At 39.5% G+C, this 22746-nt stretch overlaps 1 protein-coding gene across 2 annotated transcripts in view; it reads left to right on the top strand.

Moving 5' to 3' along the window:
- The first annotated feature begins 5130 nt into the window (after positions 1-5130).
- The window catches only part of BEND5 (BEN domain containing 5), a 931317-nt gene continuing 913701 nt past the window's right edge, over positions 5131-22746 (top strand). Inside the window, exons 1-4 of one of the 2 annotated variants that reach the window (XM_084527420.1) lie at positions 5134-5172; positions 5814-8944; positions 9060-9180; positions 12564-12643. In XM_084527420.1, coding sequence (XP_084383546.1) covers positions 9107-9180; positions 12564-12643 — 154 coding nt within the window. In that variant the 5' untranslated portion in view covers positions 5134-5172; positions 5814-8944; positions 9060-9106. Of the gene's footprint in view, positions 5173-5813; positions 8945-9059; positions 9181-12563; positions 12644-22746 lie in introns of both variants that reach the window. The other variant, XM_084527421.1, reaches the window with a different exon arrangement.

Raw genomic sequence — 22746 nt, 5'->3', positions numbered from 1 at the left:
TGCAACTTAGTGGGCTTTTTGTTATGTATAAAAAGTTTTCTTACTTTCCTTCTTTTTTATTTGCAAAGTTTTTAAACACTCTGAAATTATCAGGATTGTAAAATTGGATTTTTATTGATTTTCCTGGAAGATCTTTGAGGTTTCAACAGATATATATTGACAGCAGCCACCTCTAGTTGAATCGAAAGTATTGAATACATAATGCAAATCAATCTATTGTCAACATATTTGAATTATCCTCATGTTAAAAAAAAAGAAAAAAGTGATCAGATTTTTTTTTTTTTCCTGTCAGTCTTTGCTCTCGTGGTATTATGTTTTCTTATATTCTTATGGGCTGCAACAAAAGATAAACAAAACAATGGAATACCTAATATTTTAAATACAAGCAAGAATAAAAAAGTAAAATATGCTTCACAAGTCCCTGTAGATTATAAATAAATAAAGATAGCACAAATCCATATTTAGAAAAATAATTTCTTTCTCAATATTTGTAATGGAGTTGTCAGTCACATTAATTTTTATGTAAATTTGTCTAAGCTGATGAATCATAACTGAATAATTGCTTAATCTTCCCGGGTTTGGCCAGCATTTCCATTTGTATTTCCATTATCTCAATTTATTTTTATTTGTTTATATAATGGTTTTTAAGAGTCCACTCCAGAACCCATACCTAACACGGCAAAAACAGGGGGCCTGACTCAAGTCACTTTCAGTCCAGCACAAGACGTGGATGCAAGAGACAGACAGAGATCAGAATAAGACAACACTAGTCACCATGACAGACAGTAATCTTGGCACACAGCTGACTATTCATTATCATTCCTTCAGTAGACATCACAGCATAGGAGATTTTTAGGGAGGGATTTGAAGGAGGAAAATTAGGTGAGTGGGAGTGAGAAGCAGCAGTGAGGGAAAGCATGAAGGTGCTGGTTTGAAAATGTAACAAGTAGAGAGTTATTACTGAATGAAATGTGTGGGGGGAAGACGTTGATTTCTCTATAGGATATTAAAAGATGATAGGGTGGGAATAAGCTGTGAAGAGCCATAAAAGTGAAGCAGCTTTTGCTTGCTGAGATGTTGAAGGAGGAAGGATACATTGAAATAAGGAATATGGCTGAAACAATGAATGTGAAGGTAACCAGTGCAGCAGTGTTTTGTAATGGTGTTCTGTTGTTTTGTGATATTCAAAATTAGATTATTAGCTCTGGAAGGGCAGTGACCAAAGACATCTTTGTAATAAAGAGCACCCTAACGTCTTTTCAGATGCTCTAAAAATGTGCAAATGAAAAGGAGCAAGTGTTTCTCCTGATTACTCTTTCCCTCATTCTTCAGTCCTTATTCTTGAAGTTACACCATTGAGGTATACTTCTCTTTTCAGATGAACTTTCTATATGAACTTTCTAGTTCTTTTCTCTAGTCAAATTAGCTTACTGTTTTTGGAAAGACTGCATATCATCTATATTTAACACCATTTCAGCTTGGTGAGGTGACTATAACATAGCATTAAACTCAGACTAAAAAAAACCTGACTGTGGCATTTCTGGGTTTTTCAAGTGTGTTAACTCAGAAGAGCTAATTTGACTGAAAAAAAATGCTTTCCCCCAGATGTCTTTGAATTCAATACACATTCTTGCAGGTATCTGATAGAATGGCAGTTGGATGCAAAAGGCCTTTGGATTAATATTTGTGGTCACCACAGAAGGAAGTCTCTCAGAAAAATGTGAATAAAGAGGTCATGTGAAGAACTGATATGGAAGGTTTCTCCACAGGCACTTAATTCTTAGAAATTTGCAGATGAAAAATGCTCTATGAGTATTAATAGATAGGAATGAAATATGGATGAGGGGACACTAAAGCTGGAATAGCAAGTAGAACAAAGGGGATAGGGGACTTGGGGACATGATAAGAAACCAGACTAGAGTAGCAGACAAAACTGTGTAAGACCTGGGAAAAAAAAAAAAAAAAAAGGAAAGTTTAGATAAAAACAACGAACAGCTGAGTATTATGAAAAAATATTTTAAGGTCTGGGACATGGCTACCAGGGAACCTAAATAAAAGGGGTTGTAACAGACAGGGTAAAGGATGACCATAAACAAAAAAGCATCCTAACTACCGAGATAGATATGGTCTGTATCTTCTCACAGACAAAGAGAAAGCCAGACTTGATAGCAGCTAGGCAAATAAAGAGGAAGAGAAGCAATCAGGTTAGGTCTATAGTTTCTGTGACAGATGTGCAGGAGGTACTATAATGCGCATACACGGAGAGGTCCAGAAGATAACATAAAGATGTTTTTGTCTATGTTAAGCTTGAATTGGTGCTGATGTTTCTCAACGGATATGCAGAACAATCAGCCATGAGGTGTGAATGAACAGAAGAGAGTACATGCAGCATATTCTGAAGAGAGGTCTCCCAGGATCATTTGCCAAGCAACAAACAAGGCCTGGGTGATTAGCTAGCCTGGGGAAACGGTATGAGGGAGAGGATGGGGGGGCTCACTGTAGTTCTCTGTCAGCAGTGAGACAAATCAGGCTTTGCAATATCCTAGTGTCCACCCACAGCTTATGAAGGCTGAAGAGATAAAAGTATAAAAATTATTTTCCAGAGCTTGAATCTCGGTGGCCCTTGATGACTTTTAAATGCTGACACAAAGCAAAGAACAATATGCTTTCTCCAAAAGATCTTCTGACACCATCACAAAGTGTCCTTAGTGCAATACTTCAGATAGGTGTTTCACGTCATTGGCATAGGAACATGGCTATATTTGAAAACTTGTGACTGTGGCCATCATACAGAAATATACCGAGTGAAAAGAACTAGATGAAGAGACCTAAGCACCACTGAAAAAGAAAGGAAACAGCAGAAGAGAACCTAAAAAACAAATGCTGTAGAAACAACCAGAGAAGTATGAACTGAAAGAAGGCTGGGATGCTGCAAAGGGCAGGGAGAAACAGAAATGATGAGGAGGTAACAGACTCTACAGAAAAATATAGGTGTGTAGAACCTGCAGGCATTACCCAAGTCAGTACCTTGTTAAGAGGAGTTACACTGGAGCAGAAAAAGCACATGCCCAACAGAAAGATAGGGAGGTGAAGTGATGTTTAAATAACAACACGTTATATGGAGAAATATACAATTTCACTTCCCTTGATTTTTAGGCTTGGAGTGTTTCACTAACTGGTCATTGGTCTCTGTGAAGTGGTTATGTTAATTTACTAGATGTAAATAAACAGACACATAAATGTTTCCATAGCCATAAGCACAGTCCTGTCCCAGTCCAGTGGGATCGGGTGCACCCTCAGCAAGTTTTCTGATGACACCAAGCTGTGTGGTGCAGTCAACATGCTGGAGGTAAGGGATGCCATCCAGATGGACCTGGACAGGCCTGAGGGCTGGGCCTGTGTGAACCTCATGGAGTTCAACAGGCCAAAAGCAAGATCTAGGCCTGGGCAATCCCAAGTACAAATACAGGCTAGTGGGAGAATGGATTGAGAACAGCCCTGAGAAGGACTTGGGGGTGATGATGAGAAACTTGACATGAGCTAGCAATGTGTGCTTGCAGCCCAGAAAGCCAGCCTATATCCTGGGCTGCATGAAAAGCAGCATGGCCAGCAGGTTGAGGGAAGGGATTCTCCCCCTCTACTCTGGTCTCATGAGACCCCACCTGGAGCCTTGCATTCAGCTCTGGGGCCCCTGGCACAAGAAGGACGTGGATGTATTAGAGCAAATCCAGAGGAGGACATGAGGATGATCGAAGGGCTGGAGCACCCCTCCTAAGAAGACAGGCTGAGGGAGTTGTGGCTGTTCAGCCTGGAAAAGAGAAGGCTCCAGGCAGACCTTATAGCAGCCTACTAGTACCTAAAGGGGGCCTACAGGAAAGCTGAGGAGGGATTTGTCAGGGGGTTTAGTGACAGGCAAAGAGGAATGGCTCCAAACTAAAAAATGGTAGATTTAGATTAGATATTCGGAAGAAATCCTTTACTATGAGGGTGGTGAGGCACTGGAACAGGTTGCCCAGGCAAGCTGTGGAGGCCCCATCCCTGGAGGTGTTCAAGGCCAGGCTGGATAGGGCTTTGCGCAACCTGGTCTAGAGTGGAAGGTGTCCTGGCCCATGGCAGCGGGACTGGAAGTAGATGGTCTTTCAGGTACCTTCCAACACAAGCCATTCTATGATTCTATGATCTCCCCCCATGTCTGTCCATGTATGCAAATATACATGATTCTAGGACTTGATGATTGCATTTTTAACACCATGCTCGCCCGATGGCTAGCCTTGCTTCTGAGAGCTTGGAGTTTGTATGCGCTGAGGACATACGATGGAGCTTTCATCTCAGCCTTGCATTAGTGAGACATGCATCATCAAACCCAGCACGCTGGGTCTTTTGGGAAACACACACGTAATTAGCCCCTTTGCACCAAAGACTTCATCGCTGTATTCGCCACATGGTGAGTGTCACCCAGTGGGCCTGCGAACACACACACACACACACACAGGCAGAAACCTTCCCGTCCCCTGGAAGCTTCACTGTATTTGCCATATGGTCAGATTCACCTGCTAGGTCTGGGGGATGGAAACAGACGGGTAACACACACACACATAATGAAGCTCCCCACTGGGCTGCCTTAAAAAAAAATGAGAAAAACATAAAAAAAAAATCGCCATAACTTCCACATGATCAGACTCATGCGCTGAATTTTGGGGCGGGGTGGGGTGGCCACACAGCTATGAAGGCTGCCTTCAGGTACTGCCCGCGCTCCACCTGAGCTCATCACCCTGAAACCAGGAGCGGGCGGGCTCTGCCCCTATGGGGCGACCCAAACCCTAACCCCCCGCTGTCCCCGGGGCCCCCAGGCTGTAATTGCTCCCCCGTGGAGGCGGCGGGGGGCCGCGCACCTCGGTAACGAGCCCCCCTCAGAGCCCAGCTCCCCCCGGGGGCGGCGGGCAGGCTTTCCCCGGGGCGGGGCGGGGCCGGGCCCTGTCAGAGCCGCAACATGGCGGCCTGCGGGAGGCATGGGGAGGGAGGGAGGGAAGGAGGGAAGGGGGGGGGCGCGGGACTCCCCTGGCGGTGACGTGTGTTGCCATGGCGACGCGCGGGCAGCGTCTCGCGCCGGGTGGGGGGGAGCGGGGGGGATGACAACAAATATGGCGGAGAGGAGCAGGACGGCAGAGACGGGTCAGTGCCGGCCGCAGGCGCCTGGGCGGGGGGAGAGGGGAAGAGAGGAAGAGACCCCCCCCTTCCATCCCTTTCTGCAGGGGGTGAGGGCTGCTGCTGGCAGCAGAGGGGAGGAGAGGGGCTGCCTGGCTCGGAGCCCTGCTCTCCGGGGAGCGGGAGGGGAGCGCCTCCTGGCTGAGGGGGAGAAGGGGTCCGGGGCGGGAGCCCCCTGCCCAGGGAGCCGGGGAAGGAGGGGCAAGGCCCCGTGCCTTGAGGTGAGGGGCACCTTCCAGGGGGTAAATGGTAGTGGGGGGTGATCCTTCAGGCAGGGGAAGGGGGAGAAGCCCCAGGCTCTCAAGCCCTGTCAAAGGGGGGAGCCCTGTCCCAAGGAGAGCCCCCCAGCCAGGCTGGCACCCCCCAGCCAGCCCACACGAAACGTGGGGGGCAGCCCTGCAAGAGGCTGGTGGGGCAGCCTGCACCACGCACCCGCCTGCCTGCACGGGGCAAAGGTGGTGGTGGTGAAGAGCAGAGCAGAGCGGTGGACAGGGGTTCCCCTCACGTGAGAAACCTCAATCTACTATGTCCAGAATGGAAAAAAAATAGATTTGAGGTTGGAATAAAAGCTGCACCACAAGGCTGATGGCTTGGGGCTTGACCCACAGGTGCTGCTTGACCTGTCCCCGGAGCCCTAAGGAGTCTGGAGGCTGCAGAGGGACAGCCTGCTGCATGCCTTGCATCTCACATGTGCTATTCTGCCAGGGTCTCTCTAGCGGAGGTGCCAAGTGTTGTTCTTCCTATTCAGGACATATTAACAATGGCTCTGACTGTGTGTGTATGTTGAGATAAGTTTGTCATGAAACTGAAGTTTTGTGTTTCTTCCTGAGTGGTAAGGATCCTCTAGGTACAGGGGTCTTTCCTATTGTAACAAAACACTGTGAAGGTCTTTTCCACCCCACAAGAAAACAAAACCACCCAAATAATTTATGAAAATTCAAGTTATTAACATTGTGAGGATGAAACAAAGATAATGACAGTTTTTCTGAATATTTAATATCCCACAGCACCATGCATAAATTATCTAGCTTCCTGAACCAAAAGCTCATTTTCCTTGCCTGCTGTTAGCTGCTGTGCATGTGCTTTTCTACCTCAGAAGTGGCTCCATGTTTAATGAAGATGCATTATCTGTAGAACTGACTTTGGATTTTAGGACCATTCAAGGTGAAAAAAAGTGATAACTACATGAAATGCTCTTGAACTCTGGAAAAAAAAAATACCATGAAGGCTATGTCTGAGTAGATTGGCTTAAGGTTCTTCAACTCCCTGTCTGTTTCAAGCTTGCTGTCTCTGAACACCCAAAACCACACCAAGAAGTTTATTATACATTAAACTTGTCTACAAGGCAGGTGATCTGTTTCATCTGCTGTGCAACACTGTGCTAAGCACAGCTGATCGGCTCTGACTGCACCACGGAACAGGGAATGCATCTCCAATGGCCACCATTCGACTTCGTCAACTTTCCTACGGACTTCATCCACCTATGCCTATGTCTTTGTCAGTAACTTTATATAAAATGTGATGGAACTTACCCACTGTTTCTGTATTAGTACATAAAGTTACATTTATATTGTGCTCACTGCTTTAATCTTTAAATTTGCAGCCTTACAGTATTTGCTTTTTATTTTTAACCTTGACATGAGCTTATTCACATCTGTCCATTTCAGCTAGGTAGTCAGTCACTTTCTCATAAACGCATCAATTCCATGAGATTGCGCTGAAATCATGTTTCATTGCGTGTCCTGATACATATCCATTTAAATTTTGCAGTGCCTGTCTAGCCATTTTGCAGCTGTAATCTGTGGGTCCCTCCTGTTTGGAGAAACCAGATGAAGAATTAAAACATAAAGAGTCAAAAAGATAACACCAAAAATTTTCAGAGATTCATGGGGCTTGGGGAAAGCGAGTGAAACAAATTTATGGTTCCCATTTTTAAGAAAGGGCATAGAAGGTAGGGTCTGGAAAAAGTTTCTGGTTTTCCCCCTTAAACTTCGGTTTCTGACACTGTTTGAAGTGCAGAGAATGTAGTAGCTAGGGAATATTCTTGCTCATGGTGCATCCTGTGTACTTCCTATGTCCTCATGCTATGTCAGATATGGACTACTCTTGAGGAGATCCAGGAGTCTAGCTCCAGAACCTGCATTTTCCACACATCTAATTTTTTCTGCATTCATGCAGGGAGAGCAAAGCCATTACAGGAGGGCTGAACATTGTTCAAACCACATAAGCTGATTTAGCTGGTATGACTATATTATACTTGCTGTTTCAGTTTTGCAAAAACACCATGTTTTTATTCCTGGATTTGTCAGAGAAACACAATTCCAGAATACACAAACAATAGCTAAGTCTTATCTTTCCATTTTGAAATACTGTTATTTCTAATTTTCAAATGAGAAGACTGCATTAAAGAGATATTAAAGGTAATTTACCCATGCTTTATAGCAGCACAGATTACTGGTATGGAAGTGCTATTCTTCTCCTTGTTTGCTTATAAGGTATTTTCAATCTTTCTAAACTCTTAGCTTTGAAAACATGCTATGTCAAGTGCTTCTGTATATTAATTATGCTTTATGGAAAACATATCTTTTTATCATGTAAAAATTTTGCATTTCAGTTTACCTTTCTTACACTGGTCATTATATGTACTGTTTCTATATAAAAATATCTTCTAATGATTTTATTCCTTTTTCATGTAGAAAATTTTTACTTCTGTAGTAGTTTCTACAAATTTTTATTTTTATTAATAGGGAGGGGTGTTAGGACACAGAATTCTACAAAGATAGAATGCTCTCAACTCTTACTGTACTGTTATACTTAGCTTTATTTTCTAGATTATGGTTTAAGCCAATCTGTGTGTTTCAAATGAGATTGAGATTTAATATGGAAGGTAGATTACTTCACATCTGTCTACTGCAGAGCGCATTATGTGGTATGATGCATGCTGGACTAGGCAGACATCTGGTCTAATCCATTAAAATAGTTCCTCTGTGTTCTGATGTTTGGTTAGAGCACTACAAAACATCGTGTTTTATTCTGGATTAATCAATCATTTCTCCATTGCACTTGGCTTCTTATTCTTACCTGTTTCCTTGGAACTGCTCAAATCATATTTCTGCAATAGGCCATAAGTTTGTTTGCTTGCTTCCCTAGGTAGGTTCTTCACATTGCAAGCTTGGAATCTAAATTAAAAGCCATTTAACCTTCACTAATGAAGTCTGCAGGAGAATGAAAGGGATTAAGTTCAGGTTCTTCTTGGTGTCCCTTCCTCATATTACGCTCAGCTGAACTTGATGTCTCACACCTTCAGAAATGCAGCATATAGTGAGATGGCCTGCTTAGTTAAGTTTCCTCCAAAAATTTAACATCATTTTTCCAATTCTGTAGCAAAGATGACCTTGTTAATTTATCTAAGGAAGGTTTAGGAATAGATCAAAGTGAGCACAGGATACCTGTATTTGATATTTTTTTTTTGACTCATGAACCACCCTCTATCAAGATGTGACAATAACTGCATAATTGTTTTATCTTTCTGATAAATAGAAAATGAAGATCAGATGAAAGTATTTAACTTTTCAGACACAGATCTAGCTAAACTACATGGATCTTGCCTAACTACTGTGTTTTCCTCAAGTTACTGTTCTGTCGGTCTGTGTTGTTACCAGAAGACTTGCCTCTTGGGGTCTGGCTGGCCAGAGGGTGTGGGTTATTCCTGGGCTTTGTAACAGTTGTCCCTCTTGGGGTAGGTGTACGTTAGCCTGGATTGGAAGCTTAATGTATTATCCCGTAGTTGCTAGTCGTTTTGTGGGTATTAGTATTTCTGGTGTTTCATCAAGTTCCTGTTGCTGAACTAATAGCGAAAATAAAAAGAAGATATTTATTCATGGTCCTGGATGGGGTATGAATGTGTCTTGAAACCAAAGGTCCTTGTTACTGGGACAGATTTCTCAGCTGGATGAGTAGGTGTTTCATGTTCAGGTACGTGTTGTGATAGTTACCCAACAGAGCCGTGTTAACTCACGTTTCATATTAGAACTGGTAAGGGTTTTCAAAAGTATTTGCAGTTGGGCTGGCCTGGCTGCAGTGAGGACAGCTTTAAACTACTGTTGAATGCTGAAACATTCCTCAAAGTTTTGGTAGTAATTAAAATTTCTAAAATGCTTAGGGTTGAGATCATTGTTTCACCGATCTGTGTGTGGAGAGCCTGAGTGATGTTGTGTAAGTTCAGCAGTGCTTTCTAACTGATTTTAATGTGATAATGCTGAGCTAGACTGCTTTGAAAGAGAGCTTTTGATTATTCATTCTAAAAGAATAATTATTCTCTTAAAAATACTTAATCACATATGGTACAAACGCATTCTAGTATCAAGAACATACTGCTTTCTTTTAGGTGGCAGCAGCTGCTAAATAAAGAGCTGAACTGAATTAGACAACCAGTTCCATGGTCTTTTTTTTTTTTTATTTTTATTAAATATAGGCCTTATGGGTAACTAGACTCTCTCATTCACCAGTTTTGTCATGAGGAAATTTAAAATAGGAGAAATCTCTTAATTATTTTAACAGTAATACTTGTAATCTCAGTCTTTAAAGTAACACCAAATGTCGCTGGCATTTCTGGTCTCCTAGGCAAATTTAATTTCTTAAATTTAATTCTTTCTTAAATTCCTTCTGAATGGTGAAGTGTATATAAACAACATAGCTTATTTCCTAATCTACACAACTACATAGCTTTGCACTTTACTAGCCTGTACGCATAGCTGAATTCCAGTGTTGGGGAAAAGAAGTGGAACCTTGGTGCTGAAAGGGATCTGTCTCCTGTATCCTCCTATCAGCAGGAAAAGGTTTCAAGTCATGGAAATTGTAAGGGTAGTGGGCCCAGACTTGCAGATGTTCCCACACCATAAAGAGCTATTTGCAGTTGTTTATGAAATGCTGCAGGATGTATTTGTAAACAAATTGAGAATGTGTTTTGTTCAACAAACTCATTTGCCAGAGCTTACTGACAGCATGGGCATGTTTTAACTTAAGCAGTTCAAAGTCAAGGGGATATTAGAGAGGTTTATTAGTAAATTTGAAGCACTCTAAGACCATTAACTACTTCAGCTTTTAGTGCTTAAGTTGGAGTATTTATTGAAGTAACTCACAAAAATTAATTATAGTTACTACAGAAAAATAATATAGTAATCATTGTACTATGTTGCTGATAGACTGATATTCAACTTATTTCCAACTTTTTCAATTATCTAGTAGCAACAATTCCAACTCCCCACTAGAAGAATTTGCTGAAGAGCTGCTAGTGTATTTTTGGTGCTGATAGCTTTGATCATGTTTCTATTGCATAATTTGCCAAATAAGGAGACCTAAAAAATATTAATGAAGGCTTTATTCAGCCAGAAGATATAATTTAAGAAAAAGAAAGAGAAACAGCAATGCGTTGAGTATTCCGGTTGCCACCTCTTAATGGTTTACCATTTCCTAGCCATGTTTCAAACAGTTTTTCTCTGACAAATAATCAAAGCTTTTGAAAGTTACTTACCTCAAGCCTCCCAACATTTTTTCTTTCCAGTGAAGTTCAAAGCACCCTATTAATTATTAGCGCTTGTGAGAGGAGGTTTCTGAATTTATAAAAAGTAAAATGAGACATATTGAGAATTTTAATAGGTTTTATACTGAAATTTGTAAAACAAGTTTCTGCAAGTTTCTTTAGTGTTTCTGTCACTGTATTTTCTAGGCAGAAGTCTCATGCAAAAAAAAAAAATCAGATCAGACTCACAATGCATTTATATGGCCTACATTGCATTTCTGTCTTTTGAAGTTGAACTTTATAGATACAAAGCTCATTAAAATAGGTTTTAAATTCAACTTCTTGTGTTAAAAGGTAGCTGGCTAGATCTCCACATGGGACCACTGACAGGACTGGAAAACATAGATCTGCAGCACAAGCCCAATTATCAAATGGGATATCTAATAGCAATAGCTGTTACCTCTCTCAGAAGAACTGGACAACCTGTCTACACTCAGGCTGTTTTCCTTCCTGCTGCTCTTCTTTCCTCCACCAATATCTGCTTAGGAACAATAGCTATAAGGTGAAATGATGATGTAGTTATATTCACTTAAAAAACAAACAACAAAAAAAACCTAGGATACCTCAGTAACAGAGAACACCAAACTCTGTGTAAGTGAGGCGCTACAGGATGCGGAGTGGAATTTGGCTCAGGTACTTCTTGCTGTCACTCAGATCCAGCTGCTGCCCAGCAGCGTTGCTGCAGGGTGTGGGCTGGCTCCAGCAGACCCCCCTGGGTGTTTGGACCATGCTACATCACTCTTGTTTCTGGTGGATTAACTCTGCTGCCCTTTTCCAGAACTGCGTGATTCTATAGAAACCAGCTCAGATTTCTCGAGTAATCCCCCAAAGTAGTTGGCATGCAGAGCCATGACACAGCATTGCTATGTTTAGATTGCATTGTACCTGAGATAAGTATTTCCAGGCTCAAGCTGTGTCTGCAATTAATCTACAGTAGAGGTAAAACCAAATTACAAGTAAGTGAGAGTTGGCTATAGGTACACGTTTTTGTGTTCATATTCCAGTTTCCTTGTTACGGTGTCTCTGAAACTCCTCATTTTCTTGACATTACCACAGAGGCCAAGTTTGTCATTTAAGAGCTTGGAGTGCTCTTGAATTGTGGAGTGCTCTGCTTTTTTTTTCTTTTTTTTTTTTTTAACCTTAGATTTTTAAATATATTTTTTAAAGCATTTGTACTATTTGTCAGTCAGATGGTTTGTGAAACTCTACCAAGTAATAATCATGATTCTGATTTCATTTTGTGAATTGTACAAATTGAAAGATGTGGACTTCATATTAATTCTAGGGCCCTGATCCTGCAAGTGCCTGTAGATGTGAGATTGTGGATTTTTTTTCTTGATGTCACTGCTTTCATGAGTAAATCTATTCATGTATGTATGTGTATAGTAAAGTGTTTTCATGATTGATTCTGGTTTAGGATAAGTAATGTATTAAGGTTAAAGATAAAATTTATACAGTGTGATACATATGGTTTCTAGTATACATATCTGTCTCTGTTTTTGCAGTATGGTTAACTGGCCTGATTCATAGAATTGTAGTGGCAAAAATCAACCATAGAAAAGGTTGTGGGAGGAGAAAATAAAAATATATATATTTTAAGTATTATTATTATTACATAAATTTGCTATCTGACTTTATTTCACTTGCTAATTCGCATAGCTATTTACTTAGCAGTTGCTCTCCCAGTTGCAAGTGAAAATGGGCAAGATTTCGCTTTTACATATTGTTTCATAATCACCTTGAAAATGTGTTGAATTTCAATCTCTACAAAAACAAGAGGAAAGTCAGTTCCTGTGAAACACCAGAGCAGAACAGCAGGAATCCATTCCAAGGAAAGCCCAACAGGAATTATTACAGGTTTGCTGATGTGTTTTTGTTTGCAATAAGCAGTGAAGTTACTGTAGGATCACAGCAAACTTTAGAGCTGGATAACACCTATCAAATGGCTATCATGTTTGCATGCATGTAACCTGCACATGGGGTAGCGTATACTCAATTAATGAAATATTCCTCAAATAACAACATATACAAATCCCGAGGCAGTAATTTTTTTGTTCTGTTTTGGTGGTGGTAATTCTCCATGTAAAGCAGGACTGTGAGGTAAACTTGCCTCTGTACTACTTACTTGTATCTGCAGTCTCTACTACTGCTGAATCACAGATGTTTTGTAACTACGCAGAATAGTGTTATATCTGCTGGTTATTTTATTTCTAAGCAGAACAAATAATCAGTAATTTGATCTCAGCTTTCTGTGTGTAAGTCTTCTAGTAGGTAGAGTTTTGGTTTGTGTTCTGAATACTTGAAATAATTTGTATGCATTTCACATTCCTATAAATATTGTATCAACATAGCATTTGCTTAGTTAAAAAAATGCTGAATATGGTGTATTAGTTAGCAGTGTTCTCTGTAGTTAAATTCCTGTTACTCTTGCATCAGCAATGTAGTTAATGGATCAAATGTGCTTTGCTGACATTTTTATATCAGGAAACAGGAATTCTGAAACAATATTTAAACCTTTTGCTCTACTGTACTTTGTGAATAAAATAAAGCACCACAATGATCTAATGTTTGATATGAAATTCTAGATTATGCTGAAGTGTTTATTATCTAGAGTAATTTCAGTTGTGTGAGTAAGCAATGCTTGGGTGGAAGAAATCCACAGTGGCTTAAACTTGTAGTTTGGAATGGACTGTTTCAGAAAGCAGAGGCAAAGACACTATTTGCAACTAAGAATTTACAGGAGTTGTTTCAATGATTAATTACAATTATGAAAGTAACAGTGTAATTAATTTCAGCAATAGGGTAAAAATATTCCAAAAGTAGTATTAAAATCCCTATGTTATTTTAGATGTATTCTAGTAGATAAGATTTTTAACTCTTAAGTAAATAAATTAACATCTTCCTTGATGTGTCTGAGACTATTGTTGCCTTGGCTGACAGAAGACATGCCTATCGCTAAATGAAAAATTAACAGGAAGCGAGGCTAAAACCGTATTTCTAAGTTACACCCGTTCAAGAGTCAAGGAAAAATAGAAGTGTGACCCTAAGAAGGATGCATGAATTAAGATGCATCATACATGGGATAGAAATTGTCAATGAACTTGCATCACCCTTACGTGAATCCACTATTACGTGTGAACTTGCAGGCAATCATTTTTATTTGTTACACCTAGCCCTAGCAGTTGCAGTGCTGTGCAGCTCCTTCTCTTCTAGTCATTTGTGAAAAATGGTGTTGAAGAGAAAGACATTGCTGTGTGGAGCTGCTGAGGTGCCTCCCCACAGGATTTTGCCTTCTCTGGGGCCATCACAGAGGGCCTGGTCTCCCCTGGCATGAGGATTCATTGCCAGTTAGTGGTTGAGTCGGGAACTGAAGTCATGCATTGTGACCACTAGACTTAGTGATATTCAAATACATGTTTCTTTGGACAGGTGCATCCCCAACAAACCTACTGTAGCTACTTGTTAAAAAACAAAAAATCGAAATACCACTGAGTGGTGGGTTTGGTGGAGTACCAAAGCTGTCCCGAGGGCAGGCTCACCAGGCCTGAGGATGAGAAAAAAGCCTGATCCAAGCTAGAAGTCACAGCTGTATTACCTCAGCGCTGAACCTGAATTAGTTTGCATAGTGTAGTTTATTATTGCTGGCACTGCATTACATTTATAGCTGGCTTTATTTGACCCTTTTTTGGATCACAGTACAGCAGCTGGTGTTGAGTAAAATATGGTATGGGCATCTCTTCAAAGACAGGTCTGGAAAGCCCCTGCTAAATCAACAGACGTAAGGATGTCAACGGTACTAGGAACTCAGTGTGAAAGGTGTAATTTTCATAAAGAGCAAAAACACTGTTTCTAAGTTTATTTAACCTAGGCAGTATTCTTGAAAGACTTCCATAGTACTTTGTACTTACTAAGGGACAGCTTTTGTGGGCAAGTATTTTAAAAGTGATTGTCAGGACTGGAGGGTATGAGACCTAGGACAAATAAAATAAATTATGCTTCAGCCTGTTGATAAAGCTGACATAAACATGTATCTCTGTTGTATCAAGAACAATTATCACCTGTTGGGTTGTCTTTGGTTTCCCAGCCCACAATCCTAATGAAGAGAGGCACACCAACTTAATGATTTACCTATTAAAGCTGAAATCTCTGTATTAAAGGCTATGTAGTCACAGGTCAGGATCATTGCATTGTTTGGTACATATTAGATGTTTTAGTTGCATCTAGCTGGCCTCAATGTGAGTTATTTTTAACATAAATATTCATTTTGTCATGACTTCTTTTTAGTTATGCTGTCATTAAAACAATTTAATTACGCTGTTCTCTTAGGATAAAGATGACCTGATTGGCATAGTGCACACTCCTGGTTAGGATATCATGAGCTGCTTGTTGCTTAATCACATGGCTTTCTTGTGGTCTTAAACCAGAAAAAACATTTATTCTATAATATAGAGCGCAAAACAAGGAAAAAAAAAAAAACAAACCTCTGAGGAAGTAATGTTCCAGTTTTTGGAATAGAATACGATTTTACTGCATAGACTGGAAGTGGGCAAGGTGTTGCTTTGTCAGTGTAAGTATGGATTAGGTATGGTGTGCTTCAGACCTTCTGCGCTGAACTGAATCTGCACCAACTAGAACTAACTGAACCATCATCTCTTGGCTGGTGCTACTGAGGTTATTCAGAAATATCTTTTAGTAAGCATATTGTAGGCAATCATTTTGCATTTAAAAACCTTGCCAAATAAAGGTTTTTGAATATACCCAGGATAGATGTGGGTCTGATTAGTGTACCTAACAGCCTAGGTTCGATATCCTGCTTTTGTTAAATCAGTGCTCCGTACCTGGGCAGCTGCTGGAACTGTGGCATGGATATTTCCTTCCTTTCCTCTCACTTCTTCCATCTTCTTCTGTGTTACTATGAAAACAGGTGAATTTTTTTTTTTGTAAGCTGTTTTTTTTTTTTTTTTTCTTTTCAACATTATGCAGCATGGGAAATATTTGTAGCATTTTAGGATGCTTCCAGTGAACAGTAGTGCGTGACTCAACCACCTGCCTCTTTTTCCAGTTTTGCGGATAGTATCATGAGCTTTTGCCCTTACTTGACATTTTCTACTGACTGCAATTCCAAACCCTGCAATTGTCTGTGTATTTTGACTCAGTGTTTTTTGCAGGTCATGGGCATTCCTTGTCTTTGGGAAATCAGTTGCTTACAGGTTTCAAAAATGCATGGGATCTGGAGGAAAAAACCTTTACCTGTTGAGCTTCTGTAGTACCACACAAAGCATCTGCTTTAACTCTGACATTCCTCTCCTGCCTTAGAATCCTTAAACACAAAATTTCCTCATGCTTGGTGGGAAACACTACTTCCCTCACAAATCTTTTGGTGACCTAGAATTTGAATTTCTATGCACTCTTCAACTGGCATTGTGGCATCTCACATTATTTATATGCAGACCTAAAACTGAGCCATCTCTTATCTTCAAGAAAGGATGGGCTTGCTGATACAATTACCTTTTTTTCAGATGCAGCTGGGAGGACTAGCTGACTTCTGGAACTATTATTTACTGTTTTCTGCTAGTTGGGGATGTATGTCACGCATCATATTTTTGTTTAGAGTTTATATGTTTTATGCTTTTGTTTGAAGAAGTATTGCTACTATAGCAACTGTTGCATCATGTGATACCTTTGATATTATCAAATGCCAAATACTTGTTAAGGAATAAATATGTATATCAGATGAAATTGACTGATTCTTACAATATTTTTTTAAGTAAACTTATTTTTCAGTTAACATATCCAGCACTACTAACTTTTTTCATATTTTTCTACTTTCTGGTGATGAGTGTTTTAGTGGAGAGGTTAGAGATTATAAGTACAGTAAAAAGAGTAGTGAAATTCATATTTTTCTTGTTTATTGAGTTTGCAGCACCAGTTGCTTTTTTTTTTTTTTTCTAATTTAATTTGGAAAAATCTGTTTATACCTTGCTGGACAATTTTGGTTTCACTAAAGGGATACAAAAAATTCCATTTGAATCTGAGAAGAATGTATATCCTTGGAGAGAGCTCACATTGAGGTAATAAATAAATATTCATGAAGTAAAGCTTGAAGTTACGCTTTTAGGTTCAAGACAGGAAACAAATATTACACATAAAACAAAAAAACATCAACACAAGTTGACTTATTTTGTTTTCTTGTAAACTTATAAGATAATGCCGGCCACTGGGAGTGAGGAATCATTGTTCAGAGCTGTATCTGTCTGCCAGATGTTGCCTTCAGTTCAATGTTCTTCACTGGATTTTTGAAAGGAGTTATAATTGACCTCGGATTGGTAATTGGATCTCTATCTGGATCCATTTTTTTTTTTTTAATGGACTGGGTGGTAGAGGTTTATTGTCATCTTTTCATACTTAATCAGCCAGTAAATTGATGGCTTTGTCTTGAGCTAAGCACCTTCTGTACTTTTTTTTTTATTCCTATTTCCCTGCAGGCTGCCTACTATCTGCTCAGTATAAGCATTTAAGCACAGTATTCTTTATAGTACTGCCAAGCCTTTTGTAGAGACGCCTGCAAACATTTTTACTAATCATTGTGCTTTGATGTATCTGCATAGGAGAACAAGGCTTTTTCCACTCTCAGGTTTGATTGAGACACCCGTGCCATGCCTTCTGCATGAGTATATCGGTTTGGACATGTATATCTAAAGAAGTCTGAGGTATTTGTTTATATGTACCTTGCCGTCTGACCCAAAAGAAAAAGTTAATGTCGCATTACCCAAGGAATTGCATTAGGAAGGTTAAAAGGATAAGTTGTCTGGTAGCCTCTGTAGAAACGGTAACTTGTGCAGTAGGAGTTAAATGGCAAGCTTCCTTCCTATTTATGCAACCTACTGTAAGCTTTCTCCAGATCATAGAAGAGAGAGCTAGCAGCCTATTTTTCCTGAGTAGTTTCAAAACTTCTGCAAAGCTTAAAAAGTACCTGGTAATCTCTGCTGAAATGGTGCTTGTCTTTTAGTTTGCATGTTTTCTTGGTTATGAATATCTTAGTGCTGTGAGACAGTCTCTTGACAACCAGTCTGTTGGTCAAACTGTGGGAGGAAAGTAGCTGAAGAGACACTTACTGTAAAGATGCTAAATCTCAGATTCTGTTTCTAAATAACAATACAGCATGTTACTATTTTTTAGAACTAGACTGTATGAGAATGCCACGTGATAATTAACATTCCCCTTTATCTGCTTGACCTGTGAAACAGGTTAAAAGTGACAGTATGGGCACAGTATCTGAATGTGAAGCAGCAGGTGTGGTTGGTACCATGTAGGGTATTCTGGACCCTGGAAGGGTTAAGACCCTAGTCTTAACATAATTGTTTTCCATTTCCTTTCAAACGATGGTGACCCTGAATTAAGTCGATTTCAGGCTGACAACACTCTGCAGTGTGTGTAGATTCTTAGAGTCATTCCTAATCCTTGCTGCAGGATACGTGGTTGTGAAGATCAAAATGACACTTGTTCTTCTTAGCATTTTTGAAGCCAGTGAAATTTAAATTCCAAGTTCTTGACTGCTGCTGCCTATAGGATTTTTAGGATAGCTCTGGAGCTTTCAGAGCTCATAGCAGGCATAAGTTCTCTATATTGTTGTTGCTGAAGCTTATGAACATTGTAATATAAATCTGTTATTAAAAAGATTCAAAGAACAGCAGAACATAATGAGTTACTAACAGTTCTTGGAATTTTCCCTACAAATGCAGATATAAAGTAAGTTTGTGTTTTTCTGGTTGGTAGAGAAGACAGTTAGTGGCAAATCCCTCAAAAGAGTTGCTATTCCAAGACATGAGTTGAGCAGTGTTCATTCAGAGACTTGTCACATTTAGGAGCTAATAGGAGATGTGTTGCCATCTGAACAAATTTCTGCTTATTGCTGAGTTCAGATTCGCTTCTTCGCATGGGTTTGCAATAACTCTACTGCTCATGGCTGATGAGGGTCTTTGCTGGGATACTCGGACACTTTCCACCTCCTGGGTGATGAGAATTTTGTTATTAGATCTTTACACGCCAACTTAATCATTAAGTTTCATGATGTCACTGAAAATAATACGATTTCCCCAATGCATTTTGTAGACCTAGTGACTTGATTTTGGTATGTTATTCAGAAATAATTTTTTCTTCTGAACAGTTTGACCCGAAGTAGAATATCTGGATTGATCAAAACCAGTTAGAAGAGCTAGCCTACACTAGATTCACAATCAAAGCTTGATTCATTTCCTGTAAAGAACAGTGCAGCAGCAGTTATTTGACCATACAGAAGAGGTGAAGTTAAAATGAAAATTATCAAATTCAGAAACTGTATTTCATGTTTGTTTGCCCTGATGTAAAGGGTGGTGCCTTATCAACAGCAGTAGTAGTTCTCTAGCTATTGACAGAAGAATCAGTAGTAAGATGTATAATATTTTTGTTATAACAGAAAAGAAATTGAGGCATATGAATGCCATTTGTAATATTTAAATAAACTCTTCTACAATGTTAGTTGCAGTTATTGTATCTTTTCGTGTTACCTTACCTTTCTAATTGGCTATCCATGTTAGGCAGTAAATCTGATTATAAGAATTATGCAGGTTTACCAGGAATTTTTTTCTGTGTCTGTTTTAATGTAGCTGTGCTCTCCTTCTACTTAATGTAGCATGAGGGTAGCTGCCGGCTGCCACCTCCATAGATCCTGAAGTTCGTCACAGCTGGAAGTGGGCTTGTTGTTTACTCAGTTCAGAGAATGACTATTATTTACTTCCTCCAGAAGCTTTTTTTTTTTTTTTTTTTTTTTTTTTAAGAAAATGTACCTAAATTTGCATGATGTTTACTGTAGCAAATACTGTTTTCATCTCTGCTTAAATAAAAAAAAAAAGTGTTTGCTTTATCATTTGAACTTAGGAGTAGTAAGAAGCTCTGAAAGTTTCTAAACTTTTCCTCCTAAGAATCCCAGTCCCTTTTAACTGATTCTGCTCATTTTTACTACTTTGATATACGAGGAGCGGCTGAGGGAGCTGGGCTTGTTCAGCCTGGAGAAGAGGAGGCTCAGGGGTGACCTTATTGCTCTTTACAGATACCTTAAAGGAGGCTGTAGAGAGGTGGGGGTTGGCCTGTTCTCCCACGTGCCTGGTGACAGGACGAGGGGGAATGGGCTTAAGTTGAGCCAGGGGAGTTTTAGGCTAGATGTTAGGAAGAACTTCTTTACAGAAAGGGTTGTGAGGCATTGGAACAGGCTGCCCAGGGAAGTGGTGGAGTCACCATCCCTGGAAGTCTTCAAAAGACGTTTAGATGTAGAGCTTAGGGATATGGTTTAGTGGAGGGCTGTTAGCGTTAGGTTGGAGGTTGGACTCGATGACCTTGAGGTCTCTTCCAACCTAGAAAATTCTGTGATTCTGTGAAAATATTTCCAAAGTGGCAATCATGAAGAGTGCAGACACCTGAAGACTGTCCAACTTTTATAGTTAGTTACAGAGATTTCAGACACCTACAGATTTTATACTTGATAGAAAATTGCCATTAAAGTTTAATACTGTGGTAAAAGTAAATCCTAGGAATTTGCTGTAGACTCCGGGAGTTTAAGCTCTGAAGAATTAGAGTAAAGTAGCCATGTGTCCTACAACCTATAAAAAAATATTTGCCAAAATAAGACCTGTAGTATGAGAAAAATTCTTTGCCAAGTTACTCTTGCCTTTGCTTGTGTTATCTAACCTTTTTCAAAGGAGAACAGGTTCTCCTTAGGAGCAATGTACAATATGTTCTTCAGTTAATTCTTTTCTCCCCCTTTCTTTTGTTTGAGATTGAGCTATCTGTTGCATCTCTGCCTTTTGTCAGGAACACCTGCACCAGCTGAGGGGACAGGATCTCTTTGCTGCTCTGAGGGCTCGCAGCTCGGTGTAACGTAGCTCTCCATCTGAAGGCGGTGATGTATTCTCAGCAACACTTGCTGCATCCGCTGAACAGAGGAGCGCGAAGCCGTGCCTCTCGTAATACAGTAATGCAGGTGCAGTTTAGGCCTTTCCTTTATCACCTGAGGAGGACATGCCAGCAGGGACATATGCTCATGTGCTATATAGCATGACGTTCAGAGGCTGCTGTTTCACAGGTTTAGTGATTAGATGGTAACTCAAAATAACAATAAAATAGCTCAGAGAGAACTCAAAATATAACAATACATTCTGCATATTCAAAGTACTGTGTAGTAAAGAACCTCAAAGGACAGGCTAATACTGTTAAATGACTATGAGGCCAAGAAGAAGCAAGGAAAACTTTTTGCTAGGACACAGTTTCTTGACAGCTTCCTTCTGCACGATGTAAAGATTGTCCAATTTGTCAGTTAGGTGGAAAGGGAGACGTAGCTGTATCCTACCTGCTTGTCCTACCACTCTTATGGTGGCAGTATTATGAATGGCATCTCTTCTGATTTCATCTTTATCTAAGTGGTGTTTACCAGCTATCTTTTAAGAATTCAAAGAAACCTATTATTTTTAGCAGAGACTTGACAGTGAGCATTTACCATCAGAAGCTCAGTCTCTAGTCTGTTGGCTCTCCATCTTCTATTCTTTCACTTTGATCCTTGACAGCTCATGTATTCTTGGTGGAGATCTACAGGTTTTCCCTGAGTTATATTTTTTTGTATCCTTGTTTCCATGTGTTGGATTACAAATCATTATCTTGACTAGTTGCACCAGGTATATGGAGGCTCTTAATCAAAGTGGCACTGGACTGGAACTTAGGAAATGTTTTTTTCTGTGGCTGTTGTTCCAAACTGCAGGCTGCATGATGCAGTGGGATGAATTGTATTGAGTGACATGATCATGGCTATACAGAGTCCTTGCTCAAGTCTGTTTGCCTCTGGTGTTACCAGCCTTTAAGCAAAATGTAGCAGCACTGCTGCCAAACTCTGCAGGGTAAAATACATATAGCTAAAAATACCAGAAGTAAGTAGCAATTTTACATTTAAAGAAAACACTTTAAATGCCCTAGATTGCTATCTGTGGGTAGTTATTCAGTCTAAAACAAATAACTTTGAGGTGGCAAATAGTAATTTTGCTTAAAAAAAAATAAATACATGGTGTTTAATTTCTATTTTTTTATTTTTTATTTTAATTATTTTTTAAATATGAAAAGGTCTAAATTGTCCTGGTTCTGTTACAGGACTTCTCAAAGAAAGTAAGTTTCAGATTTCTTCCCTGGGAAGACTATGAATTTATATGCTAAGTGTTGAGGTGGATATACATATTTTTTAATCCAGGATTTATATACCTCTTAAAATATAGGTGGATAATAGAAAGGCTGACAGACCCTTTAGCTGTGGTGTCACATACATTGATATAATTTGTTACCTCAGCTAAGGTGTTTTGCCTCAAGAGGTAGAATACATTTATGTATGGAAAGGTCAGTTTTAATTAATAAGCTGTTTTCATCATTTGGGGTGATATGAATTGCTTGTAACATTAGTGTGAAATAGTTTTCAATATAAAAATAAAACAAATTGAGCTTTATGTCACATTCATCATCCCCCATAACCCATTTAAATGTCAAAAAATCAGTACAGACCAAAAGTCTATTTCTAGAAGCCTCAGTAGCCCTATTTATCAGAGTGAAATAAGATATTATCATCCCATTATTCCATCACATGCCTTATGCACTTGAAGACATACACATTACTTCTAGTTTTCTCTAACACAGAAGATAGTTTTTCTATTGTTACACATTTTTTGTCCAAACAGTAAATATTGAAGAGACAATGTCAGAACGTACAGCTAGTTATATTATTATGTATCTCTTCCATTAAAATGTAATATTCATGTATAATGTAATATACAAATATTAACTTATTTTCTTCTGCATTTCTCAAATGAAAAAAAATCAGTCTTCTTTCATCGCTACTTGGAAACAATTTTTTTTCACACTGCAATTTGCTAGACAGTATAATTTGACTGTGA

This window comes from Aythya ferina (genome assembly GCF_964211825.1).
Source record: "Aythya ferina genome assembly, chromosome: 8".
NCBI lineage: Eukaryota > Metazoa > Chordata > Aves > Anseriformes > Anatidae > Aythya > Aythya ferina.
This window is presented reverse-complemented; position numbering and strand designations above follow the sequence as displayed.